General features: G+C 64.8%; 1 protein-coding gene across 10 annotated transcripts in view; it reads left to right on the top strand.

The window, feature by feature from the left end:
• The window catches only part of FBRSL1 (fibrosin like 1), a 78,792-nt gene extending 52,326 nt beyond the window's left edge, over positions 1–26,466 (top strand). For 2 of the 10 annotated variants that reach the window (XM_078435987.2, XM_078435984.2), the window contains 15 exons: positions 12,777–12,822; positions 15,353–15,674; positions 15,755–15,975; positions 16,674–16,742; positions 16,913–17,127; positions 17,916–17,966; positions 18,158–18,253; positions 18,788–18,856; positions 19,025–19,054; positions 19,257–19,328; positions 20,258–20,390; positions 22,437–22,514; positions 22,718–22,801; positions 23,061–23,265; positions 24,162–26,466. In XM_078435987.2, the coding sequence (XP_078292113.2) occupies positions 12,777–12,822; positions 15,353–15,674; positions 15,755–15,975; positions 16,674–16,742; positions 16,913–17,127; positions 17,916–17,966; positions 18,158–18,253; positions 18,788–18,856; positions 19,025–19,054; positions 19,257–19,328; positions 20,258–20,390; positions 22,437–22,514; positions 22,718–22,801; positions 23,061–23,265; positions 24,162–25,134 (2,664 nt within the window). In that variant the 3' untranslated portion in view covers positions 25,135–26,466. Of the gene's footprint in view, positions 1–12,776; positions 12,823–15,352; positions 15,675–15,754; positions 15,976–16,673; positions 16,838–16,912; positions 17,128–17,915; positions 17,967–18,157; positions 18,254–18,787; positions 18,857–19,024; positions 19,055–19,256; positions 19,329–20,257; positions 20,391–22,436; positions 22,515–22,717; positions 22,802–23,060; positions 23,266–24,161 lie in introns of all 10 variants that reach the window. The other 8 variants (XR_013551427.2, XM_078435985.2, XM_078435986.2 and 5 more) reach the window with 8 other exon arrangements.
• The last annotated feature ends 295 nt before the right edge of the window (positions 26,467–26,761 follow it).

Genomic DNA, 26,761 nt, shown 5'->3' with positions numbered 1-26,761 from the left:
CACACCCCCAGCGCCAGGCTCTGCCTGCTCCTGAGCAGCTGGCCAGCCGGTGGGGGCAGGGGTCGTCTGTGGCCACCGGCACCTGTACGGCCGGCCCGCACCCTCCGGGCTTCACTTCCTCTCTGCTAAGCGGGGGTCACAGGGGTGCCTGTGGTCTGGGGTGGAGGCAAGCGTTCCAGGCATAGGAGCGAGCATCTGGCCCGTACACAGCACGTTGGGGGCTGCCCCAAATGAGCCAAGCGGGCATCTGTGCCCCTGGGTCAGCCTCGCTCCTTGTGTGCTGTCTGCAGGGAGCACACGCTCTGGACCAGGCTCCTCTGTGCCTGACTGGGGTCCTCTCTGAACCTCTGCTTTATCTCTGCAATGAGGCTCGCAGAGTCCACCTCCCGGGCCCCCGTGAACTGCAAGGAGAGGGCGCCGTGGACCAAATAGCGGAGCCCCTGCCCTCCGGCCCGTAACCCGAAGGATCCTGGGAGGAGGAGGGCCCGTGCTCAGAGCAGCACCCGCTTGTGTCCTGGGATCACCCCCCTCTGGTGGGGGCGGGGACGGGGGCGCTTGTACTTGCCCCCCAGGCCAGCTGCCTCCCGAATTAGCACCTGCAGCCCCTCCTGCAGGAAGCCTCCTGGCCCTCGGAGCTCCCTGCTTCCCCACGTGGCTCTCCTAGACCCGCTCCCGCGAACACCTGCCCAGGAGTCCGTAGGAGGCCCTCCTGTCCCCCTCACCTGCCGTCCTGCCTCCCGGCCAGCTGCCGTGGGGATGACGGTGCAGGGAGCCTGTGCTCCCCTGCACCCCATGTGGGTGCTGGGAATGGCGTGGTGGTGGGGGCGGGGGCAGTGAAGCCAACCCCCACTCTGAGCTGTGCCCACAGTGTCTTTCCTGGGTCTGTCCAAGGCAGGGTCTTGGGCTGTTTGCTTACTGAGGGTCCAGGCAGGCACTGGGTGTGGCATGTAGGTCCCAGCAAGGACCATCAGCTCACCTGGCCCCAGATAACCCTCTGTTACCCGTTCTGAGTAGGGCATCTGAGGGACAGAAAGCCTCGGTGATATGCCCCGGGTCCCCCAGAGTGAGGATCCACCAGGACTGGAGGCCCCCCCGGGATGGCCAGGCCGTGGTGTCCTGGCAGAGGTGGTGTGGCCTGGGCTCTGGCTGCAGGGTGGGGGTCGCCTTAGCACCTGCTGTGACAACTTGTCACAAACTCAGTGGCTTCAGACAGCTCAAGCTTTATAGTTGTGGAGGTGGCGAGTGCGAAATGGGTCTCACAAGGCCAGAACGGAAGCGTCAGCCCAGGCGGCTCCTTCTGGAGGCTCCAGGGAGCACACGATTCCTTTCCAGCCGTGTGGCCTCCCCGCCGGCTCCTCACATCAGGTCTCCACCTCTGTTGTCACGTCTTCTCGGATCTGACCCTCCTCCCCCTCCTCCTCTTCCTCCCTCTTGTAAGGACCCTTGTGACCAGGTTGGGTTCGCCAGGGTCCTCCAGGCTTGCGTCCTCCTTAACCCAGTGTGTAAAGCCCTGTGGCCTTGTAGGGTGACCGACGACATGTTCACAGGCTCCGAGGATTAGGACACGGGTGTCATAGAGACCGCCGCTCTCCTACTACTGCTGGGGTACGATGCCCAGGTCTCAGGCCATAGCACAGGGTGGACAGTGCTTTTACGACCAGGGGCCCAGAAGAAGCAGGGCAGGGTGAGGGGGGTGAGGGAGACCAGGATGCCTTGGGTTGCGAGTGACAAACACTCACCTCACGGGAGCCTGAGTGACACAGGGTCTGGGGGAAACAGGCTGGGGAAGAGGACGGGTTTCCCCTGCAGCCAGATGATGCCTCGGGGCCCCGCGGGTCTGGGACAGCCGCCCTGGGCCGCCCCACCGGGGCCAGCCTGGCCCCAGCGCTAGGGAGCACGCCCCCACAGCCCCGCTGGGCCCCTCCGTGGGTGCACACACGGCCCCGGCTGGAGCCGGCAGGACACAGCAGATGTGGAGCCACTCTCCGGGGACAGAAAGAGGGGCGAGCACTGACCCCGGGACCCACGGCGTTCAGCAGAGAGCAGAGGTACTGAGGTCACACAGCTTGCGTGCAGAGCCGGCCTGGAACCTGTCCCCTTCCAACTCAGCGGAGTGACGGGCCCAGATGGTGGGGGCTGTGTGTCCCTCTGTCCCTTCCAGAACTAGCTAAGCAGGACGTGGAGGTGTGGGGCCTGGGGCACCCCCCCCATGTCCCCCCACCCCGGGGGTCATACCGGGCCTGCCTGGGGTGGGGGGGCCGAGAGAGGGGCCATCTGTCTGTTTGGCCGCTGCCCCTGTGGGTCTGCTCCCCTCTGTGCCCAGAGGGATCATAGTCCCTCCACACCCCACCTGCCCCACTGACCTCACGGGCCTGGTGAAGGCTTTAGGGTGGGTGGTGCTCACCTCCAGGACAGGTGGGGGCACGGTGGGAACCCCAGGGTCTTTCCGAGCAGGTGCGGCTGGGCGCAAGTCAGCCGGCCGGGCGCTGGAAGAGGCAGTGAGAGCTTGCAGACCAAGGGGTAGATGAGGCAGGGGTTAGCGGGGGGTCAAGCCCCGCGCCTGCTGGGGCCTCGGGTGGTCGGAGCTCCCACGCCCACCCTGGCCCCACCACAGTCCTCTGCCCCTTGGGGGTCCCCCAGCCCCACCCCCCCGGGGGCCTGTAGCCCCCTAACCCCAGAGGGGAAGGCCTGAAGAGCCAAGCCTCCCTGCCATCTGGTGACAAGGGCAGTGGCCAGTGCAGGAGCGGGGGGGGGGGGGGGGGACAGTGAACAGCCCCTCTCCCACGGGTCTGGGGCCAGAAGTCCAGACTCCAGGTGTGGGCAGGGCATGTGCGCCCTCGGGGCTCTAGGGGAGGGTCCCTCCTGCCTCCTCCGGCCTGGGGGGGGTCTCCGCTCCACCCTCCCGTCTCTGCCTCCGTCGTCACATGGCTTCTCCTTGTCTCTCCTCTTGGAGGGACAGAGTCCTTGGATTTAGGGCCGCCCTGATCCAGATTTCATCTCGATACCCTTATGTTAATCACCCCTGCAGAGACCCTGATGCCACCGTGGTCACATTCTGAGGCTCTGGGTGGGCGTATCGTATGGGGCCACTGTCCAGCCAGTGCAGCGGGCTGCCCCGTCCCTCGCATCCACCTCCTGAACAGCACAAGCCACAGAGCTGCCACGGCCACGGTGTTTGGACGGTGCACGGCCCAGGCCCCCCTGCGCCCAGGCCGGGCACCTTCAGAGCCTTGTGGCTCCGGGCAGCGTCCCGGAGGCCGTTCTCCCGGTGCTGGCAGGCCCTCCGTGGGCTTCCGAGGGGGTTGTCTCGGTTCTTTGAAACGCCGTGTCGCTGGCACCGTCTGGACTCCCCCATGGCTGTAGGCACTGGACTGGTAGCTCCCGGTCAGTAAGGAGGCAGAGCTCGCTGTTTGAGCGGGGTCTGATTTCAGCCTCTGTCAGCCCGTCGGTGAGATTTGTGGGCCTTTCTCTAACAACGCCGGACGCCACCCCCGCCCCCAGCGGGGTCTGCCGGTCCTCCCCCAGGGGTTCTCCCGTGCTAGGCCACACTCCCAACGTGGCCAGGACGACCAGGGAGGGAGGAGAGGGCACTCAGGCCTGGCCAGCCTGTCCCCCTCCCTGAGACCCCCCCGGCCAGGGCCCTGTCCTTGGTCTCCCTGTCACGGGCCCCATGCCTTTTTATCTGCAGCCTCAGCAGCCACTTACCCCAAGGACGTGGCCTGTGGGGGGGGGGGGGGGGGGAGGGGTGGTGGTGGCTGTCACCTGCACGGGGCTGATGTGGCTCCCAGTGCCCCCTCCAGGAACTCCCGTGACGACTCCTATCCTGGAGGTGCCTTGGAGCTGCCTGTGACGACAGCTGCTGGTGTGATGCTGCTTGTTGAACCCCGGGTGAGCCCTGAGGGGGTTACGTCTGATTAGGTCTGGCCGCCGCCTCCCTGTCACCTGCCGCTCTGTTTCCTTCTAGGTTCCCCCCCCCCCCCCCCCCCGTCAGACCTTTCATGTCGCAGCTGCCTTCCTTCCTAAACCCAGACCTGCCCTGGGTTCTCAGGCCACTTGTACCTCCAGACTGGAGGGGGTGGGGGTGGGGGCTCTCAAGAATAACCAGTGCCCGAGGCGGCCTGGGGGGCGATGTTTGAAACGAAGACCACATTTTATAGGAAGACAGGCTTCTCCTGGGGCCTGGTGCCTGGGGCTGTGCTGGGCAGGCCGGACAGAGGAGCAGGGGCCTTGTTGAGACCTCAGCAGCGGCCGGATGGCCAGACCCCGGGGCTCCCCCTCAGACAGCGCATCTCCCGGCTCTCCTGCCAGTGCCTGAACTGGCTCCACAGTGCCACGTGGTCCTCACCTGCCCTCTGCACCCCCACTGACTCCACCAGCGGTAAGGTGTCCAGCCACCTGGGTCCCTCCGCTGTAGGAGGCACAAGGGTAGAACACACCTCTGGGGGCCCCGAGGGTTCGTGCTCAGACTGCGAGGAGTACCCGACTTGGCGTATGTCTGCCCCCAGGAGGGTGGGGCCTGTCCAGGGTCCCGAGGAAATGACGGAGCCGGGACTCCACGCAGGCCTGTGTGCGCTGTCGTCCCCTCCCCCTCCTGCTTCCACGCAGGCCTCTCTGGGCCTCGGCAGCAAGCCCCCGGTGGACAAGAGTGACGGCAGGGCAGGGCCCCATGCAGGCCCCTGGCCAACCTCGCCCCACGGAGGTCCACGCTTCTGTCACCACTGCCACCTGTCACCTCTGATGGAACAGCCCCGTCACCACCCACTCCCTTTGGCCGCCATACCACCTGGCTTGTCACAGCAGCTCCCAGCTGGGCTCCTTGCTCCCCCCGTCCCCCTCTCCCCCACTAAAACCTGGAACCACTTCTCTTGCTCCCTCAAGGCCCTGCCAGGTTGTTCCTGCCTCAGGACCTTAGTACTGGCTGTTAGCTGCCCTAGAAGAGTTCTTCCCCAGGGTTCCCCTCAGCTTGGTCCCCCGCATCTCTGCTCAGAGGCCCCTGATTGCAGGGGCTTCCCTGACAGCCACTCGGAGGAGGACACCCATCTATCTCCCCGCCCCATTTGCCCTTCCTGCCCACCCTGCGTGCATCGTCTTGCCTGTTTCCCTGAGCGTTGCCGGCTGCTCCCACTAGGCTGTAAGCAGGACCCAGGCCTGCCGATGGGCATTTGCAGGCAGACTTACGGGGGGCACCAGCTCTCTGTGGCCCAAGGGCCCGTCTTTCTGCATTCCATCCCCTCATCGGGGTCTCGGTCGCAAACCTAAGGGTTTCCCGTGGCTGCAGGGACAAGCTACCTGCACTTGGGGGCTGAGCTCCCCACAGACTGGTTATCTCACACTTCTGGAAACCAGAACTCCAACACACATCACGGGGTTAAGTCAAGGTGTGTCTGGGCTTGTCCCTCAGGCTCCAGGGGAGGATCCCTTCCCTGCCTCTTCTGGCCGCAGATGGCACCCACACTCCCGGCTCCTGGCCCTGCCTCAGTCTTCACAGCTACTGGGGTGGCATCTTCCCATCTCCCTCCACTTGTAAGGACCCTGTGATTACACTACCACCCCCAAATCATCTGCCCATCTCAAGGTCAGCTGGTTAGCAACCTTAATTCCACCCTGTCACGTGGGTACCTATTCACAGATTCATGGGGTTAGGGCATGACATGTCTCAGGGCTCTTTAGCTGCTGAACACGGAGAGGCAAATTGGGACACTCCACTGCCAGAGGCCTTGGAGCCAGGGCCGTGTGGGAGCCCATAACCCTCTGGGGCACGGTGTGGCAGGTGAGAGGCACACGAGCCCGCAGACACCCACCTCGGAGGCAGAGCCCTGCCCCTGACTCTCCCACCGGGTCTGGCCTCTGCTGCCTTCCCAGAGGAAAAGAATGTCTTGGCTACACCCATGGAAAGCAGACTGCTGGGGTCCAAACCCCAGCTCTGCCCCCGAACAGCAGCATGACTTCAGGTGGGTCACCTCACGTCTCTACCCCAGTTTTCTCATCAGTAAAATGGGGATGACGGGGTGTCCTTAACGGGTATAGGCATGAGGGCCTGGCGATTTCGTAGTTGCAAGGCATTTAGCAGGATGTCTGACCCGCAGCAGTGTTTGCTGTTTTTATGGCAGGAAACAGCAGGACTCTGGGGGAATGGCGTTAATTTGCGGGGAGAAGGGAATACATGTATTTGGTAAATAATTCAAACAGAACAAAAGGACTTAAGGCCCCCACCTGAGTGTCACTGTTAGTCATTTGTTCTGTACCCTTGGAGCTTTCCCGCGCCCTATTTAAATGTGTACGCTGTGGGTATTTAGCAGAAACCTCGGGCCCAGCGCATAGGATCCTGGAGCTGGTGACCGAGGGTGTCTCCCAGTGGCTACGCGACACTCCCCCTCAATGGACTCAGACGCTGATTCTCACAGCCTGGGCCGGGTGTTTGCGAGTTCTGAGCCGGGGGTCCTTGGACGCCCCACCAGAGCTGATAGCCTGGTGCCCCGGAGCGTGTGGGTTTGCGTGGATTCCCTCACAGCGCGCTTTTCGCTCTGGGAAGCTGTACCCCGCCGGTGCGCCCGGGTCAGGGCCCGCACCTACTGGGCGTCGCCAGGGGCGGTGGTTCTGCCTTGATCACAAGGTGGGCTTCCTCCCACCGAGCGGCCAGGCGGCTCCGGCGGCGCGTGCTGCGCAGCAGGCGTTTGCACGTAAAGTAACTGCTTGGATCCTTCCCCACGGTGCATCCCCGTTTCGCAGGATGGTGAAACCGAGCCCCAGGGACGGCGGGGCTCACGTGAGCGGCCGTGCGAGTTGTGTCCTCTTTCCTCGCGGCTCAGTGACTCAGTTTCCCCCTTTGTAAACTGAGCTTAGAAGCCGTGCAGAACTTGCCGCGGGTGGGAGGGGTCGGGCCCCTAAAGCGCGCAGCAGAGCGGGCGCGGCGCGCGCCGACCCAGAAGCGGAGAGGGAGCGGCGAGGCTCCGACGGGTCTACGGCCCGGCGCGGGCAGATCCGCGCCTCGGGGCTGGATTAGTCGGGCCTGCCCGCGCCCCGCCCCCGCCCCGCCCCGCCCGCGCTCTCGCCGCCGCCTGCGCGCCCGCCAGCAGTGCGCCCGCCGCCGCCGCCAACGCCGCCTTCTCCGGCCCGCGCCGCTGCCGACGGCGCCGGGGGCCCAGCGCGCCCCGAGAGCCGCCCGGAGCGCGCCGAGGCGGCGCGGCGGACATGCGCGTCCCCGGCGCGGGCTCCGGCTAGGCAGGGCGCCCCGGGAGAGGGGCCACCTCGACGGGCAGAGGCGGCGGGGGCCCGCGCTCCGCCGCCCGCGTCCATGCCGCCCGGCTCCGGTTCCGGCTCCGGCTCCCGCCTGAGGACTAGCGGCAACTGCCAGCAGAGCGCTTCTGACCCGGGGCGCCCGCGCGGTGAGTGCGCGCTGGTGGCTCGGGGGAGGGATTCTGGACTTCGGGGGCCAGGGACAGGAGAGCGACCGCCCCCTCTAGAGGCGCGGGGGCCCAGGAGAGGCCCTCGGCGCTCTGCCCACCCCGTCTCTCCCGCGAGCCAGGCGCGCGGAGACCCCGTGTCTCTCCGGCGGCGGCCCACGTGGCGGCAGGCGGGCAGGGGGTGCATCCCCGCAGAGGGTCCTGGGCCTTGGCCGGCGGGGGGCTGGTGGGGCCCGCGGCGGAGGCGGGGCCGGGCGTCGTGGGGGACGCGCGCTTTTGTCTGCGCTCCGGCGGGGTCCCGGCCACCCCGGTTCCCGGCGCCCTCCGCGCTCACCTGCCCGGAGTTGGAGTTCTTTGTCTGGGGCGGGGCGCGGCCGGCGGAGGCTGTGCCGCGTGTCTGAGCCGAGGCTGCCCCGCGGGGTCGGGTCCTCGCAGACAAAGCGCGCCGTGACCTCCGCCTGCGGCCGGGATTGTGCACCCAGGGGGAGTTAGTGCCGGGTTTTGACACTCACCCTAACGGGCGTGCCCCCTCCCCCGAGACCCTGAACCTGCAACCCGGAGACCTCCCACCTGTATTGTGGCCCTGAGTGACCCCTTCCTTCCACCCCCACACTGGCTCAGTGCCAGGTTTGGAGAAGATGTGGCTGCCTGGGTCACGTCCCAGTAGATAATCCTTGGGAAGTTATTTGCACGGCTCTGGGGGCTGCCCACCCGCCTTGGGTCAGCTGGCCAGCTCCAGACCCCTCCTGGAAGGGAAGGAACAGAGGGAGTGCGTGCCGGGTGGGATCCGGCAGGAGCGCGCGCCTGTTTGCCTGCCCTGGGAAGGGGGCTGGAACCTGGGCCACGGCCCTGCCGAGATTGTGAGCGCCCAGCGTGCCTGCCATGCCTGTTTAGAGCCTTCCCAGATGGGCATGGCTGTGCCTGGCCAGATGTCCAGCCCCCTTCCCAGGATCCCTGCAGGGACTCAGTTCCCTCAACTTCCCCAAGCAAACTTTGACTTGGGTCCGTTGTGGCCGTTGGGGGTGTGGGGACCGGATGGACCTAGGACAGTGGCCTCCCTTCCTGCCTCTGCCAGGCTGGCATCCAGGGTTGGGAGTGGTGGGGAAGGCCCTCCCCCCTCCCCCTCTCCTCTGCTCCCCTTGAATTTCCCAGAGCCTGTGCGCCACCTCCTGGCCCTGGGAGTGGGTACTCGAGCCCCAGGCCTTGAACTGAACCTGTGCGGCCTTAAGTGAACTTGCTCCCCCCCACCCCCCCACCCCCACCCCCACCCCAGGCGGGGACCCCTGGTCAGCCGGGCCTGTGCTGGCTCTGGGCACCGCGGAGGGGGCGCCGCTGGAGCCTGAAGAGAGCAGGCGGTGCGGCCAGTTGGGTCCCAGATCGGGGAGGGGGCCCGGGGTGAGGTCTCCCACAGCCCTGCAGGGTGTGGTCGGGTGTTGAAGTCTGGGAGTGACTTGTGCTGGCTGACTTGATGATAGAAGGTGCTCGTAGCTTTGTGAGGAATCGGCTTGTGAGCACGTTCCCAAGCCTTGGTAAGGGCCACAGCGGGACGGCTGTCGCTCCAGCACTGCTGTGTGGCCCTACGGGACCTCCTCCTTGGGTCGTGGTGAGGTCCGGCTCAGGACAAATGGGGGTCTTTGGGCAGGCCCTGCATCAGGCACCTGGCCTCACACCTGCACGTGCAGAGGTGGGGCCACACCTGCCATAAAGCGGCCTGGCATGAGCCGCCCTCGCCCTGGTCCCGGGATCCAGGTGGGCTGGGGGCCGGCGCCGCTGGTCTCCTGGGCTGCACTGCCCCCTCCCCACCAGGGCTGACGGCCTGCAGCATCTTGCTCCTGCAGCCCCCCAGCTCTGGTGGACTCCGCACCTCCATGGGGACGCCTCACTAGGTAGAATGTGCTGGAAAAAGCACACTGGCAAGGAAACAAACTTGGAAGGAGGTCACGGCTGTGGTGCCCCCGTGCGTGAGCGCGGCGCGTCCTGCCGGGCTGGCGGTGGGTCAGGAGGTCGCACGCGGCCTCCGTGGTCTGGCGGGCCGGGCAGGAAGGACCCTTCCCAGCACTGCTGGCCGCACCCACCTTCCTCGTCTGGGACTCTGCTGCCTCAGGGGCCCACCTGGCCACCGCGAGCTCCGTGACAGTGCATGGTGTGAGGCGTCCTGGTGCAGGGGCCCAGCTCCTGGCGCCCCAGCCTGTGTTGTGGGGGCTGCACTCACCGCTCTCTTTTCTTCCTGGTACCGGGACACGATTATAAAGGGCTAACCTCCTTCCGGTGTGCTCGTGAAGTGTCACGCCGACACGTTTCCTCTCGCATCTGTGGTTCCGTGTTTCACGTTTACATCCCTGATCAGTCTGGGCGGGGGGCGAAACGGGGGTCTCGGCTTCCCCTTTTCCCAAGCAGCAAGCTCCCGTCACACACCGTTCGTTTGAACGACGTGCCCTTTCCCCACAGACTAGCAGCGTCCGGCCTGGGTCCCACATGGGCCTGGGTCTGTTTTGGATTCTTGTCTCTGTTCTGTCCACCAGTGGGCCTGTTGTCGGGTCAGTGCCACATCTTGTGACTGTCCGGCACCATAATTTACCTGCCATGAGGTGCTCTTATTTTTTTGAAAAGTTTATTTCTCTTTGGGCGCCCGGGGGGCTCAGTCGGTTGAGCATCCGACTCTTGATTTTGGCTCAGGTCGTGATCTCGCGGTTCGTGAGGTCAGGCCCCGTGTGGGGCTCCAGCAGCACAGAGCCAGCTTGGGATCCTTTCTCTCCCTCTGTCTGCCCCTTCCCCGCTTGCGCTCTGTCTCTCTCAAAAGAAAAAGAAAAATAAAGAGGGGCACCTGGGTGGCTCAGTCGGCTGAGCGTCCAACTTTGGCTTGCGGTCCGTGAGTTCAAGCCCCACGTCGGGATCTGTACTGACAGCTCAGAGTCTGGAACCTGCTTCGGATTCTGTGTCTCCCTCTTTCTCTGCCCCTCCCCTGCTCATGCTCTGTCTCTCTCTCAAAAATAAACATTATAAAAAAAATTTTTAAAGTTTATTGCTCTTTAAGAGAGAGAGCACGAGTTGGGGAGGGGGCAGAGAGAGAGGGAGGCACAAACCGAAGCAGGCTCCAGGCTCTGAGCTGTCAGCACAGGGCCTGTTGCGGGGCTCAAACCCACACACCGTGAGATCGTGATCTGAGCTGAAGTTGGGTGCGTAACTGATTGAGCCCCGCATGCGCCCCAGAGCACTCCTATTTTAAATGTACAGCTTAATGCACTTTGACAGATACACGTGTTTATGTTTCCACCACCACAGTGAGATAGAGAACGTTTTCATCGGTCCAGAAAGCTCCCTTAGTGGGTTTTTTAATTTTGTGTTTATTACACATAACAAAATTTGGCATCTTCACCATTTTTAAGTGCACAGTTCAGAGGCATTAAAAGCACATTCACACTGCTGCGCGGCCTCCGCCACCGTCCACCTCAGGACTCTCGTCACCTTTAAAGCGGACACTGTCTCTCCTAAACGTTAACTCCCCGGCCCGCCCGGCAACCCCGTTACTCCGTGCGGCTCTGACCCCTCGGATAAGCGGGATCTGGCGTCCTCTGAGCAGATCCCACGGCGTTCGTGCTGGACTAGCCTGTCTCAGCATCGTGTCGTCAGGGTCCATCCATGTTGCTGCACGTGTCAGAACTGCCTGCCTTTGTAGGGCTGGTTGCACAAATGGAGCACATTCTGTGTGTCCATATATCTGCTGATGGACGCCGGGCCGTTTGTTGGCTGCCGTGAATACTCGTGTGCAAGTATTTGTGAAAGACTCTGCTCTCGGTTTGGGGGAGTACGTATCCAGAAGTGGGATCGCGGTATCCTGTGCTGATTCCGTGTTCCATCTCCCGAGGAGCCTCTGTCCCGTCCTCTACGGTGGCTGCACCTTTTCCTGTCCCCCCCCCCCCCCCCCAGCAGTGTGCAGGGGTCCTGGTTTCTCTACATGCTCCCCAGCACCAGGTGTTCTCTGGTTGTCATAGCGGCTGGCCTCGTGCCCTCCGGCGTCACCGACGCCTGGCCACACCCACCAACAGCAGCCGGTGGGAGTGCGGCCCAGGGCCTCTGCGCACGCTGGAGAGGCAGTGGTCCTGCAGCCAGGGGGCACGCGGGTTGGGGCGATGGCTGAAGACCTCAAGGTTTCCTTTTGGGCTGATGAAAATGTCCTAAGCCTCACCGAGGGGACAGTGCTGTGAATACACTAAAACCGCTGAATTGTCACCTTTGACAGGTAAATTGTATGGCATGTGAGTTTTAGCTCAGTGAAGCTGTTTTTATCTTAATTTTTAACTCTGAAATCGAGACTCGAGATGAGATCAAGAGGCGGACGTTTAAGCAACTGAGCCACCCAGATGCACCACCGGTGAAGCTTTTTTTTAAAAAAGTCAGCTAGTGGGGTGCCTGGCTGGCTTGGTTGAAAGAGCGTGCGACTCTTGGTGATCTCGGGGTTGTGAATTCGAGTCCCACGTTGGGTGTAGAGATTACTTAAAAATAAAATCGTTAGGGGCGCCTGGGTGGCTCAGTCAGTTAAGCATCTGACTCTTGATTTGGGCTCGGGTCACGACCTCACGGTTCGGGAGTTCGAGCCCCACGTCAGGCTCTGTGCTGAATCCTGTTTGGGATTCTTTCTCTCTCCCCTCCCCCACTCGCTCTCTCTCAAAATAAATAAATCCGTGATTTAAAAAAATAAAATCTGTAAAAAAAATCAAGTAGCAAAAAAAGGTCTAGTCAGGGCAGTCTTAACGGAGCTCCTTCCCATGAGCCGTGACAAAGGTCTCCACCCAGGACCACGTCCTCACCCCAATATCCTGCAACCCTGCGTGCACGTGGGTGTCTCCCCAGGAGGAGAAGCTCATAGGTGGGGTCCATCAGAAACCACTTGGAGTGGAACGCTCCTCCCTGGACAGCCGATACCTCGTCACAGCCGTGGTCCCCAGACCTGTGACTTGGGCCAAACCGTGACCGCATTTTGTCCCGCGGCCCATTCGGTCCCAGGCTCTGCTCCCTCCTCCAGGCCCAGGCCCGGCGGAGTCATCGGGTCCCTGGGTCTAACACTGCCAAGAGACACCCAAGTCCCAGGTCCCAGCCCCCCACTGGCAGGGCCACCCTGAGCCCCCACATCTCTGCTGAGCAGGGCGTCCTTGGTTCACAGGCTGAGTGGCCTATGTGCCCACTTGCTCAAAGCTGGGCCTGGGCATACTCGCCCTCCTCTGTGGAGGCTGTGGGCACAGGAGGACACATTCTTCCCAGCCCTCGCAGGCACAAAACCTGCCCAGACCTGTTTCCTGGGGGCCGGGGTAAGAGCCTAGTTCACCCCAGGCCCTCAGCTCCCTCTAGTTTCTGATCCTCCTCTCTGTCTTCCAGGCATCTGTGGGCTCCGAGAAGCTCTTTGCCCCAGCAGCCGATAAAGGTAAGCACGTTCCTTAGCTTCACCTCCTGGCCTCTAGGAAGGGACAGGACACACTCCTGAAGTCATCATCGGAGGGAGCAGTGGGCCTCTCAGGGCAAGAGAGTGGGCTCCAGGTTAGGCGCTATTGTGGGTCAGATTCTGGATGCAGAGCCTGAGGCAGGAGTTAGGTGCTATGATTTACAGCCCCCCCCAGCGAAAGCCACAAGGAAAGCAGAAGTCAGGATCAGGGCCAGCACTGGAAGAGTGGTTCCCAAAGTGGGGTTCCTGCCCTTTCCCCGGGACTGTTAATAGTGCATGTTCCCAGACCCTCCCCCAGGCTCATGGGGTCAGGTGTTCTGGGGACAACTGGCAGGTCATGGTTTGGGGCCTGCTGAGGCACCCCTGCCACAGTGTAGGCTGGCCACCAGTGCCACCACTGCAAACGTGACTCACACTGACATGAAGTGACTAGACTGCCTGCACAGCAGCCCTTCCTCTGGCCGGTAGCCCCCATGCGGGTGGCACAGGTGCACAGCATTTCATGGTGCCCCAAAGCCGTCCTGGGCAGCACTGCTCCAGAGAGCGAACGCCCCAGCATCCAGCCATTCAAGGCCAGGAGGGGCCTTTGTAATCCAGCCTGCCAGTACCAGCTGTGGCCCAGGGGGGGATCACTGGACCCAGCACGGAGAGGGGGCCCTTTTGCTCGGAAGACTGCATCCAGATATGACTGCACAGGACGGGCTTTGCGGCACATGCAGACGGGCATCTGCAGCAACAGGTCCCATGCAGCAGGGTACAGCCTCCACGTGCTTTCAAGTGGAGAAGGCTCGTCCTCGCTTGAGTCAGAGCATTTCAGCCAAGCATCCAGGGTTGGGGATGCCAGACAGGTCCAGGGAGAGAAAGGCACTCTGCTGGCATTTCACACTGGGGGTAACACAGAACTGTCTCCTTTTCAACAAACGATCACGAGCTGGGCGGCTCAAGATGGACAGACACTTACCCTCTCAACAGGTTTGGAGACCAGAAGTCTGAGGTGAAGGTGTTGGCAAGGCCACACTCTGAAAACTCTGAGGTTCCTTCCTGCCTCTTCGACTTCTGGGGGTCTCTGGGCTTGTGGCCGTATCCCTCTCACCTCCCTGGCTGCCGCCTCCTTTTCTCTTACAAGGGCACTCATCCCTGGATGTAGGGCCCACCCCATTCCAGACTGATGTCATCTCAGAATTCTTAGCTTGGTGACATCTGCAAAGACCCTTTTTCCAAATTCAGTCACATCAACAGGTAGTAGGGATTACAGCTTGGACACAGCTTTTTGGCACAGTTCAGCCCACTACCGGGTCCCTCACTGCTGCAGGCAGAGCTCAGGAAACCAGTCGAGGCTTTGAGGGGCCTCGGCAGGTGCACACCAGGGGTGATCAAGAGTTGCTCATGCTTTCCCAGTGAGGGGAGAGGCTCCAGGAGGGCCAGAGGGTTGGGGCCACCGGTCTGCATGGCCCACACCTGCCTCTTAGGTGGCTGCTCTCACTGTGCAAGGGGCCGGCCGGCCCCGGCAGGCTGTTGTGCGTGGGCAGAGGCCGTGCCGTGACCCATGGGCTGAAGCCAGCAGTGCTCGCTCCCCGTTCTCATGGCAGTGCTAGCGGCGGTGGCCTCCCCCTGCTTCTGCCCCTGAGCAAACCGATGAGGTGGTGGCTCAGGAGGGAGATGTCACTGTAGAGGACGCAGGAGGAGCCATTTCCTGCTGCCGCCTGTTTCTGCCAGGGAAGAGACTCCCCAGCAGTTCCAGCAGAGTCCTCGGGTCTCGCTGCTGGCCTGGGTCCCACAGCCATGTGGCTGCAGGGGGGATGGGCCCCTGGAGGACGTGAGGTCCGCCAGCAGCCCAAACAGGGTGACCACACTCAGCGACCTGATTTCCACTCCTGGGAAACTGGGCTGCCATCCCCTCGAGGCAAAGCCTCCTCTGGCCTGGACACATGCCCTCTGCCTAGCCTGCTTAGGGTATTTCTTAACCTACTGGGCCCCAGGGGCATGTAACCTGAGACACTGCCTGGAAAGGAGGGTTTGGAGTGAGTAGGTGGCAGTTCAAGGTCATGAGCACACCTGAGCACAAACGCTGGGTTCCCAGGGAGCGGCCTCAGGTGGACCTGCCGCGGTAGGTGATGAGGGACAGCGGATGTTGGGGGGGGGGGGGTGCAGCAGCTTCCTCCCCCCAGGTCATGGGCCTAGAGAGGGCTCAGGCTATGGGTCACCCGGGTGGTTCCAGAAAAAAGGCCACTAGCATGCGTGTCGCTCGGTCGCAAGGGCAACAAGTGGAGGTGCAGCCGAGGCGGGAAGCACAGGTTCGGGGCCGGAGCTCTGCTGGGGCCGATCCTGTGCTGCCCTTCGTCTCCCTTCCGTGAAGTGGGGTCGTGAGGCCCGCGCAGGGATTGCTGCGGGCCCTCTGCGCGGGCAGCCCTCCTGCTCCCCAGCTCCCCAGCCGCAGCCCCAGCCCTGCGCGCTGGGGCGAGGGCAGGACCTCGCCGCGTGGGCCCAGCTCACTCCGCCCTCTCTCCCGCAGGCCCCGCGCTGGGCGACGAGGCCGAGGCCAAGGCCGGGGCACCGCCCAAGGTCTCGGGCCTGGAGCGCAGCCGTGAGCTGAGCGCGGAGCCGCCGCCCTTCCTGCCTGCCGTGCGCGGCCCCGCACCCCCCGCCGGCCCCGCGCCGGACGCCCCGGCCAGCCCGCCGGTCAAGAAGGAAGCCCCCGCCCTGCCCCGCCTCACCCCGCAGCCGCCGCCAGCGCCCCCGCAGCCCCGTGCCCCGCTCCCGACGCACGTGCCTCTGCCCCTGGGCGCCTTCGCGGGCCCCGGCCAGGCCGCGCACAACGGCCTGCACAGCCTCAGGTGGGCGGGGTCGGGGGCGGGCCGGGGGGCGGGGCCGCGCGGTCCCCGCGCGCAGCCACTGAGCCCCCGCGTCCCCGCAGCAGGAGCAGCAGCGCCAGCAGCAGCGCCAGCCTCGGGCTCGCGAAGCACGCGTCCCTGTCGCCTCTCGGGCCGGGCCCCCACCTGTCTACCTCACACTTGGCGCTCCGCTCGCAGGCCCAGCACCAGCACCACGCGGCGGCCATGTTCGCCGCCCCCCCGACACTGCCCCCGCCCCCGGCGCTGCCGGCCAACAGCCTGGTCATCCCAGGACACCCTGCCGGTAGGTGCTGGCTGGGGCCGGGGTCGCTGTCCCCCTCCACTCTGATCCTGGCCTCTGGGCAGGTGGGGAGGCCTTGCCCCGGGGAAGGGGTGCCGGCTCCTGAGGCCCCCACCCCGCACCTGCCGAAGGACCCCATGGACAGATGGCAGGGCTCTGGGCCCCGCAGGCTGCCTTTCCCAAGGGGGCCCCACCGCCCAGTACAGACACGGCGTCCTGCCTGCACCTGGGTCGTGCACGCGGCCACACCGAGCCCTCGGCTCCGCCCCGAGCCCTGGCCAGGCCCGGTCAAGGGGAGGGGCGCCTGGAGCTGCTCCACTGCCAATAGGGACTTCCAGGACCTGCTCGTCCCTCGTGTGGCAGGGTCTGTGGGGGGTGTGTAGAGCGCGTCCTGGAGTAGGAGGGTCTCCAGGTGAACCGCGGCCGTCTGGCCTCTCTCCCCGTTTGGTTCCGGCAGGGCGCCCCCTTCAAAGCCGAACCTCGGGTCATTGAAGACTTCTTTTCCCGTGGGTCTTGTTTCCAAGTTCTTTTTATGATTCTGAGCGGCCCAACTCAGGTCTGGGGCAGCTCCGTGCCCCGGAATGGGACCAGGATGCTGGGCGGCGGGGCGGGGGTGGGGGTGGGGGGGCGGCGGGGCAGGGCTCCCCTGTGGCCGGCTCTGGGGCCCCCCGGCGGCTCACGGTGTTCTTTCTTGCCTTTAGATGCCAGCCTGTTGATCTCATTCAGCCAGCCAATCATGTATTGCCAGCCTCATTCGGGGATTCTGATTGGTACTTGGTCACAGGCACCTCTCTTACCTCCACCCTGGGGCCCGCACCTAGCGAGCGGCCACCACGGCTTGGCCTGCCGAAACCGGGAGTGCCAGGTGACTATCCGCCTCGCCCCGCCGGGAGCCCGCGGCCGACGTGCCTCTCCGTCTCTCTCTCTTTTTCTCTTGTAGATCACGAGCTGCTCAGGCAAGAGCTGAACGCGCGTTTTCTGGTCCAGAGCGCTGAGCGGCCCGGCGCCCCCCTGGGCCCGGGGGCTCTGCTGCGGGCGGAGTTCCACCAGCACCAACACACACACCAGCACACACACCAGCACCAACACACATTTGCCCCCTTCCCCGCGGGGCTGCCCCCGACGCCGCTCCTGCAGCCCGCCGCACCCCCGCCGGTGCGTAGGCCCCACCCCCCGCGCGCGCGGGCGGGCGGGCGGGCGGGGGCGGCCCGGGCGGCGGGACACACAGCAGGCACACGCAGACGCTCTCCGCACGCACGCAGGCCGACGCCGGCCCTTGCCGTCCGTCTGTCCCTCTGGCCCCTCCCTCTGGCCCCCCTCTGGGTGACGTCATGTCAGGAGGTTCCCTGTCCTGGGCTTGGGCGGGTGCCCCCACATCCACACAGGTGACGTGGCCTTGGGGCCAGTTGTGCCCACACAGGGTCTGCAAGTCTCAGTTTGCAGCAGGTCCGGAGACTGAGGGCTGAGGGGCCGGGGAACCAGGATGCCCTCCCGTGGGGCCTGGGGCCTCGTCTCTTGAGCCAGCTGCTGCGTGGGGCAGAGTCTACCCCCACTAGGCTTTGCTGGGCACTGGGCCAGTTTGCTGGGGGCATCTCACTGCTTGACCACTGGCCCTGGGCGCCCAACCCCCCGTCATGGCTGCAGCACCTCCTGGGCCTCAGGAATAGGTTCAGACTGTCCAGACCGTCCAGTTTGCAACTCCCACAGTGGGACCATTAGAACAGGGGCCCCTTAGATCCACCCAGTTTGAGAACCTGAGCCCAAGAGGCCAGTTCAAGGCCATTGGAAATGCCCTCAGGGAGACAGCTGGCCGCAGACTACCAGCTGCAGGAGGCAGGACAGCCATCCGGGCCACTGGCTGGCCAACGGGGGCGTGGGTGCTGGGCCCCGTGGAGGGTGTGGGCAGGCTCGGGAGGCCTCACGTCCACCTCTTTCCCTTCCAGTTTGACAAATACGCACCCAAGCTGGACAGCCCCTACTTCCGACATTCCAACGTGAGTGTCCTTTGTGGTCACTGCACTGGTCCATGGGCTGGAGGGGGCGGGTGAAGGGTGGAGCCACGCCTACCCAGAGGCCTTGTCAGGGCACCTTCTGCCGAGTGCAGGGGGCCGGGACCCACGGCCCCCACCCGGGATGTCCGTGCTCCTAGCGGGGCCCCCGGAACGCTCCCCTCTTTCTCTTGCAGTTTTTCCCATCCTTCTCTTCTGCCATCCCCGGACTGCCCACCCTGCTCCCACACCCAGGCCCCTTTGGGTCCCTACAGGGTGCTTTTCAGCCCAAGGTACCAGCTGCTCCTGGGGTGGGACAGGGTTCAGGGCACAGCGGGAGGCCCCACCACGCAGTCACGTGCTGCGATCCTAGTGTGGGGGTGAGCCAGCGTTCCGGGTGGGATGCGTCTGTGCAGCCCCGCGGCGGGACCCCCCGGTCTAGACGGCAGCAGGGTGGGGCACCAGGGGACGGCGGGAGCCATGCTTCATGCATGCTTACTCCTCACCTGGGCATGCTCAAGGTCAGGGTGAGGAGCACCGGGGCAGAGGTGAGGTCGTGTGGGGTGGCCGCTACGGGGCTGTCTGTACCACAGGAGGCCCCGGGCAGGACTGGGCTTGCTTCTCTGACCCTCCCTGAAGCCGGGCTGTTTCAGCCCCCCAACCCAGGCATGGCTGTGTCGGGAGCCCCTTCCCACCTTTGCAGAAACCCTTGGGCTGAGGATGTAGGAACCCAGGCCTCCCCTTGTGGGGTGGGGGGGGGCAGTGTGGAAGGTGGACTTGGGCACCTGGGGTCTGCAGCTGTCTCACACCCCGTTCTCTCCCTTCAGACTTCAAACCCAATCGAGGTAACGGGTCGAGCCAGTGCTGTTCACACCCTCCTCCAGAAAGCCCCCGGGGTAGGTGCGACAGTGCCCGTCCCTCCCTGCGGTCACCCCAGCCGGCCCAGTGCCCCTCGCTGGGGGAGGGGGTGGCCGCTGTGGGGCATGTCCGTCCCCCACCGCCAGCCCTGGGACCCGGCCACCCCCAGAGGCTGGACCTAACTCTTTGTTCTCTCTCAACGGTAGGTGTCTGACCCGTACCGGACGGCAGTCAGGGTGAGTGTGTGGCACGCGTCTGCGTGGACGTGCACGCCTCCTTGGGAGGAAGGGGTCTCGGGGAGGCCCGCAGCTGGGGAGGATCCTGGGTTCCGCCTGGATGGCCACAGGGGTGCCTGTGCCGGCAGGACTCTGGGGGTGGGGGGAGCAGGGTGAAGAGGTCCCCGCTGTGCAGCTGAGTGTGTGGCCCGCCCCGTCACAGAAACCCGGCAAGTGGTGTGCCATGCACGTGCAGATCGCCTGGCAGATCTTTCGGCATCAGCAGAAGACGAAGGTGAGCGCCAGCTGCTCCTGCTGCCGACGGGCAGAGCGCCAGGGCGTCCCTGATGCGCCCTTGTCTGGCTGGGGACCACGCAGGAGGACCCCGGGCTGCGGTTAGGGAGGGGTGGGTGGTGCCAGCTGGGGGACCCGCCCCCACCCAGACTGGCGGGGGGTGGGCAGCCAAGGGCCTCGCCCCATCCCCACCCCGCCTCCACACATCTCTGGTCACACACGCCACCTCCCTGCGCGGCTTTCAAAAACCATCACGTCCCCGGGGCTACGAGAAGTCCGGCAGGGGCTTGCCACGAGACGCTGGGTGCTGCCCTCCGCAGGTGTCCTGGCGTAACCCTGGGGGTGGGGAAGGGGCGGGGCGGCCTCCACACGCAGCAGCACTGTGGGGGTGCCCCCGCCTGGGCTGGGGTTCCCTCCCCCGTCACACCGAGCGTGCCCCCGCCGCCCCGATGGGGAGCCGGGGGCTGGCGGGGCCGCAGGGGCTGCGGGACCACAGTGGAACCAGGAAGCGCTCGCCCGGCCCCTGTGCCCGGTGTGGCCTTCAGCACTGAGGCGCGGGCTTTCTCGGTTTGTTTAACTTAGATAAATTTAAATGTTACTAGCGATGCCAAATTCAGTCACGGGGGAGCTTTCAAACACATTTAAAACAACGTAGGTACGTTTCAGCTCAGCTTTGCAAAATCTTAACCCGGGTAAAGTATTTCCAACGAAAAGGCAACATCCAACCCGACATCTGCTTTAGCGTAAAACACACAGCTTTCAAAGAGCAGTTCGCGAAACACCTCCTGCGCCCAGCACGCGTTGTCACGGCCACACTCCGTGCTGAGTCACGAGGCCTCACTGGGACCAGTGCCCAAGTGGCGTCACGCGCTTGGTGGTGGTCAGGGGCCGACCAGGCCGCAGGCCCAGCGCACGCTCTGTCCATTTCAGCAGGTGCAGCTGGAGCCCCACAAGCCGGAGGTGGGCGCCAAGCTGGACTTGTCCAGCAGACCCCCTGCCCCGGGCGTGTTTGCCGGATTGCAGTACCCACAGGAGCTGGCCCGGCCCCTCTTCTCCGGCTCGGGTAAGGCGCCCCGTCCAGAGCACGAGGAAAGGGGGTGTCCGGCGGGCGGGGGCGTTTTTGCCTGGTCCCTCTGGCCGGTCTTGGAGCAGGACCCCTCTAGACGCTTCGGCAAAGTTTGTTTTGCTCACGCTGCAAGTCTGCCCCACCCTGCCCTCCGGCGGTCTCTGCCGCTTGCCCAGGCTCTCCCTCGTCCCTGCTGAGGCCAGGAGGGCCAGGGGTCCTCCCGGCACCCAGACTGCCCCTCCCCCAGCCCCACCTCCCTCTCAGGAAGGGCTACCGCCTTCCTCAGAACGGCAGGACCCTGCCCCGAGAATTCCCGCGTCCGCCCTGCACTGCTGGGTGCCTGCTGTGCTGGGGCCCCAGGAGCACCCCTGGGTTCGAGGGTCACGAACAGCCCTTCCACCTCAGTAGAGGTCACCCCCACAGCTAGCACGTGTCACAGGGGAGGGACGCAGCACGTGGGCGAAAGGGAGAGGCATGTGGGGCGAGATCAGCGGAAGCCAGGCGCAGGGCTCGCCGTCCTATGGGGTCCCGGGACAACACGTGCTTCACAGGGTTGCTCACGGACCCAGAGCCCAGGGTGTTTGTGGGCACCTTGGCCCGCACACACCCAAACCACAGACTCCCAGGAGGGCGGTGCTCCGTGTGAACCAATGTCTGCACGAGTGAGCGAGGTTCAGGAGGGACTCCTGTCCGAGAAAGGAGAGAAACCTCCCTCCTGAGACCCGAGCTCCCGGCCTCACGAGCAGGCCTTTCTGAGGTCGGCTGCCTCGGCCCAGGCTGTGTGCGCTCCCACGCGGTTCTCGTACCTCCTCAGGGACCGGCAGCCGGTCCAGAGAGCCCGCCCTGACCACCCTCCTCCACCCCTCCACCCCCCCCTCCCCGTCTTCACGCAGGCCCACGTCCACCCGCAGCCAGGTCGCACGGACACGCGTGGACAGTGAGGGTGGGCCTGTCAGCAGGCTGGGTGGATGGGCGCGGCAGGGTCCCCCGGGACCTGCACAAGCGTGGTGGCTCGTCTCGGCCCCTGGCTCCAACGCCCTGGCGTTCTGCAGACCCCGTCTGGGCTTCAGTCCCTGGAGCCCCCGGGGACGCGAGCTGGGTGTGCTCAGGAGCCTGGGCTCCCCACTTGGCCCCGCCGCAGCCCTGCTGTGCGGTCCACACGCCCAGGACACGCGCCCCCCCCCACAAGGGGCGCTGTCCCGAGGCTATGGCTGGGGGATTCCCTCTCTGCCTCCGCCCGCCCCCCGCCCCCCGCCCCCCGCCAAACAGCATGAGCTGGAAGCTGGCCCGTTGACTCGGCCTTTTCTCGCTGCCTGTGCTCTTTCCAGGCGACGGTTCACCCCCACGCTGGTGTTCGCCTTCGTTAGCACTGGGCCAGCCACTTCTCGTTTCCTGATTTCCTGTTTGATTTCTTTGGCCCGGGGGTCATTCAGGACTCGGTTTAGCTTTCTGGTGGGGGAGCTCCGTGCCTGCGGCAGCCCAGCAAAAACATAAACGCTCCCCTGTGGGGGTGTCCCAAGATGGGGGACGCCGGAGAGACCGGTGGCCTCATCACTGGTCTTCGCCGGAAACCCACCCTCGAGAAAGAGGCCGTGTGTCCCACCCTAGCGGCAAGGCCGGGCCCCTTGACCCAGTGCCCCTTCTCCACTTGCTGCCCTTGGGGTGGGGTCAGGGGGTCTCAGGAGAGCCAGGGCAGGGCCACGGATGAGTGGCAGAGCAGACACCTGTGGGCTGTGGCGGGGGACCCCACGGGAGGAGCTGCTGTCTTCAGCCGTGACACAGGCGGCTGTGCACCAGGACACTTTCGTGGCTACGATGACACATTAGCTTCTAGTTGGAGGTTCCCCGTCTGCGTTTTCAGGGCAGCCTTGAAGGCTCTCTGTGCCCCTTTCCCCAGGGGCTCCACCACCACCTGCCCCCCTTCGGCGTGCTTCCGGTGGGAGGTGTGGACATCCCCAGAGGAAGCTGGGGTGGCCCCGCCTTGGGAACGAGCCACAAACAAGAGGCCCCGGTACATCAGGCTTCCACCACCCCGCCCCACAGGTGCAGCCCACCCCGCCACCAACCCGTTCGGACCCTCGGCCCATCCCGGCAGCTTCCTGACCTCTGGTCATCTGACAGGTAGGTGCTCTCGGGTCCCTGAAGTCGGCCTGGGTCTTTGCAGACCTCAGGGCTGGGGCAGGGGATGTCAGTGGGTGGGGAGGTGACCCTCAGATTGTATAGGTAGCAGTTGCTGGAGTCACAGCACAGGTCCTGGTGCACATGAGTCACATGGGAGCTCTGGCATGAGCCACGCAGAAGCCTGAGCCCCGCTGTCCCCACAGACCCGTTCGGCAGGTCAGGCACCTTCGGGGGCCTGGGGAGCCTGGGCAGCAACGCCTTCGGAGGCCTGGGGAGCCACGCACTGAGTGAGTGACCCCTGTGCTTGCTTCCCATTCACTTGCGTGCACGCCGGAGCTCCTCGTGGGTTTGGGCCACACCCTGACCCCTGGCTGACTGGTCCCCTCTGGCTGTCCCCCTGGGGTACACCTTCAGCACGTGGGAATGGAGTGCTTCCCCCCACCCCCCCCAGCAGCCCTGAGGTTCCACGGGGTGCCCTGGGCAGGGATGGGGCTCCTTGGGCAGAGATGCAGTGGTATCCTGGCCTCATACCCCGCCCCCCTCCAGCTCAGGGCAGCGGCATCTTCGCCCCCAAGGAGAGCTCCGCACTGCACGGCCTGCCCAGCCCCCACGAGGCCTGGAACCGGCTGCACCGGGCGCCTCCCTCCTTCCCCACACCGCCCCCGTGGCCTAAGCCTGTGGACCCCGATCGGGTCTCAGCCCTGACCAACCACGACCGGGAGCCAGACAAGGGCAGGGAGGAGCGGGAGCGGTGAGTGGCACCCAGCCGGCTCCTGTGGCCTCCTGCCGGCTTTGCAGGGCTCTGCTCTGATGACCCCCCCCTCGCAGCACCCTCAGGGCTGGGCAAGGCCAGGGGAGAGTCCCAGATGGGGCAGGATGTGGGCAGGGGCCATCCAGAGGGGGGAGGGTCCACCCCTGGAAGGAGTGGCCGGGACACTTGGCTTGTTGACCACAGCAGGCCCTCTGCAGGGAGCTCGGGTTAGCAGGGCCACGGAACCACCTGCATCTTCCAGGTGGGGGCCAGGTCTGGGAGGAGCGCCCGTGGGGGAGTCCTCTGGCCGGGAGGATGCCCCTGGGCAGCAGGACTAGGCTGGGGCAGGGGAGGCGGGAGTCCTAGTCCAGAGTCAGCAGCAGAGTCTGGAATCTGAGGGTTTTTGAGCTGTGGCCGGCTGGCCGAGGGGACAAGAGCAGAGAAGCGTCCCCAGCCAAGGCCACGGTTCATACACCAGTCCTGAGAGCCGTGACCTCTTCCCTGTCCCCGGACTCGGCCTCGTGAAGGAGAACTAGGGTCAGCCATGGCCAAGACGGGACTCCAGGGTCCTACCCTTCCAGTGACTTTGGTTGGGCCCGACTTCCTCACTGAGGGTCTACCTGCCGGCCTAGCCGCCTGGGTATGCGGGAAGAGCTCTGCAAAGCTGGCTTCCAGCAGTTTATCGAGGGGAGGGAGGTGTGGGGTGTTGGGGGTCCTTCGTGAGGGTGTGGGTTTGTTACCATGTGTTGACAGACAGGGTGCTAAAGGGACCTCCCACCCCCACACACTCACCCCGAGGGGTCTTGAGGTCCTGGAGGGTGGGAACTTGGCAGCAAACAGCTTGAAAGCGCCTCCTGGGCGGAGCCTGAGTGAGGTGTCTGTCTCCTCACTCCCAGGGACCTCCTGGACAAGACGCGCCTGCTGAGCCGGGCCTCGCCCGCAGCTCCCGTGGGCTACCCGGTCAGCAGCTTCCTGCTCCGCGGCCAGGGCGAGCCGTGCCGGCCCGGGGTCCCTGCCGAGCGCGAGGCCGAGCCCCGCGTCAAGGAGAGCCGCTCGCCGGCCAGGGACGACGGCGCCAAGCCGGCCGCGCGCCCGCCGTCTCCCTACAGCAAGGCGGCCCTGGGCGACAGCCTGCGCCTGGCCGGCCTCCTGGGCCGAGAGCCGGGGAAGCCGCCCGAGGCGCCGGCCGAGCGGCCCCAGGGCGACGTGAAAGTCAAGGAGGAACGCAGGGAAGAAGGCGACGCGCCCGAGCCCCCCGGGGCCGGCCCGCACCCCGCGCCCGAGCGCCCGCGCGCCGCCCCCGCGCCCCTGCAGCTCGGCCCCGGCCCCGCGGGCCGCGAGCGCCCGGGCTTCGCGTGGGAGCCCCTGCGCGACGCCTACCGCGGCCTGGAGCTGCCCCGGCGCGCCCTGCCTGCCGCCGCCGCCGCCGCCGCCCCCGCCCCGGCCCCGACCGCCCTGTTCGAGCCCCCCGAGCGCCCCTACCGCGACCGCGAGCCGCACGACTACAGCCCCGAGCGCCTGCGGGAGGCGCGCCGCGAGGAGCTGGAGCGCGCGCGGGCCGCGCACCTGGGCGCCGCCCCGCACCTGCCCGACGGCGCCGCGCTGCTGCCCGCGCTGGGCGCCCTGCACTACCCGCGCCTCGGGCCCGCCGCCGCCGCCGCCGCCGCCGCGCTGCACAACGGGCTCCTGGCGCGGACCCCGCCCGCCGCCGCCGCGCTCGGCGCGCCGCCCCCGCTGGTGGCCGCGGGCGGGCCCCCCACGCCCCCGGGGCCGCCGCCGCGGAGCAGGACTACGCCGCTGGGGGGCCACGGGCCCGAGGCGCGCGACTACTCCCCGTCCCGCAACCCCCAGGAGGTGGAGGCGCGGTAGTCCCCGCGGGACCCCGCGCCGCCTGTACAGAGAGCCTCCCACAAATGCACTGCTGTTAACTTTTCTACGTGGACGTTTCTAGAACCTAAGCACAGCGCCATCAGTCCTGGGGTGACACTCGCTTTCCGCTCGAAGCCCGCGGAGTCGGGGAGTCTCATCCACAGCCTTGCTGGGGGTGATCTTTCGTTTTCCGAGCTTGAGGTTAGACCACTGGAAGAGAATTCGAGTTTGTACATCTTTTCCCACAGGTGAGAAGCGTTTTTAATAGATTTGTATTTTTTTCAATTTTGTGCTCTTTAGACACTTAAAACAAGAAACTTTTGCTTTTTTACCTTCAGTTCGGATTTGCAATGTAAAGGCCTCAGATCCCTCTCTAGAGCCCCAGGATCTTGTCTTATTTATGGAGAAAACACGGTCATTTTGTCCAGCGCACTGTGAGGCCCCCACTCAGGGCCGGCCCTGGCCCTCCCTTGGTACTGGGAACCGAAGTTACAGATATATATTAAAATAATAATAATAACGTACAAAACTTTTTTTGCCTTATTATGCAGAAGCGTAAGAGGATTTTTTTCGGTTTTTAAAAAAAGAAATATGTAAATAGTCTGTTAATATAAATATATGGCGTTATTAAATTCTTAACCTGGGTAGACTTTATAAAAAGTTTCTAGAAACCTCTCTGGTGATTTGTTTAACACGGTCACAAAAAGAAACCCTCGCTGTCAGTTGGAAACGCGCGCAAGTTTAACTGCAGCACCGACCCTTCAACTATGCAAGCGCTCTGAGGTGGGGCTGGGCCGCCGTCCGGGGAACGAGGCTCGGAGCGGCCACGCCGGCCTCCCCGGCCCCCAGCCCCGGGGCCCTGCCCTCCCTGGGACTGGCCGGCTCTGGCCGCAGGACACTTCTGTGGATCCTGGTTTCGTTTGCGCAGCGTTTTCGGAATCTGTACCTGACAAGCAGACTTTCAGGAGTGAAGAGTAAAGGTTCATCACAAAACGAAACGGTAACTGGTGTTTTCTCTCCTGTGCGAAGGCCGTCAGCAAACGTTTCTCAGCGTGGCCCTGCCCCGACCGAGGCCTTGGCATGATTTCCTTTTGCTTTCGGGTTTGCTCTCATAACCTCTCGAACGCCGCCTCGCCCTGCCCTCAGCGCCCTTTTCTGTTCCCCGGCGGCCACACGTGTGTCCGCCGCACTTTTGAGCCTTGTCGGTTCGACGTCCGCAGCCGTTTGCTCCGTTCTGTACTTTCAACCCGTTTCCACTGTGGACTGTGGTTGCTTTAAACATTCAGTTCTCGTGTCAATCAATGAAGATAAATACAGTCTTGATTTCGATCACGAGGTGGTTGGGTGTTTTGTGTGGCATTGGAGAAGGTAGGGGGTCTCTGCCGGGTGCGTTGGGCGGAGCCCCGGGGTTGCCGGTCACCCCCGCCTAGGGGCGGAGCGCCTCGTGGGCTTCTAGACCTTCCCATCTCCGGCTTCACCTGGACTGGCTCCCCCGGGGCTGCTCCTGCTGCGGGATGCCCTCGGCCTTTGCCTGGGACCTGTCCCTTGTCCCGTCCCGCCCCTTCTGCCTGCTCAGTCTTCTCTGCGCACCGGGTGGCGGCTCACCTCCGTGGAGGGCCGGCCTTGT

The sequence above is a fragment of the Panthera onca genome, chromosome D3, assembly GCF_046562875.1.
Source record: "Panthera onca isolate mPanOnc1 chromosome D3, mPanOnc1 haplotype 2, whole genome shotgun sequence".
NCBI classification, from domain to species: domain Eukaryota; kingdom Metazoa; phylum Chordata; class Mammalia; order Carnivora; family Felidae; genus Panthera; species Panthera onca.
This window is presented reverse-complemented; position numbering and strand designations above follow the sequence as displayed.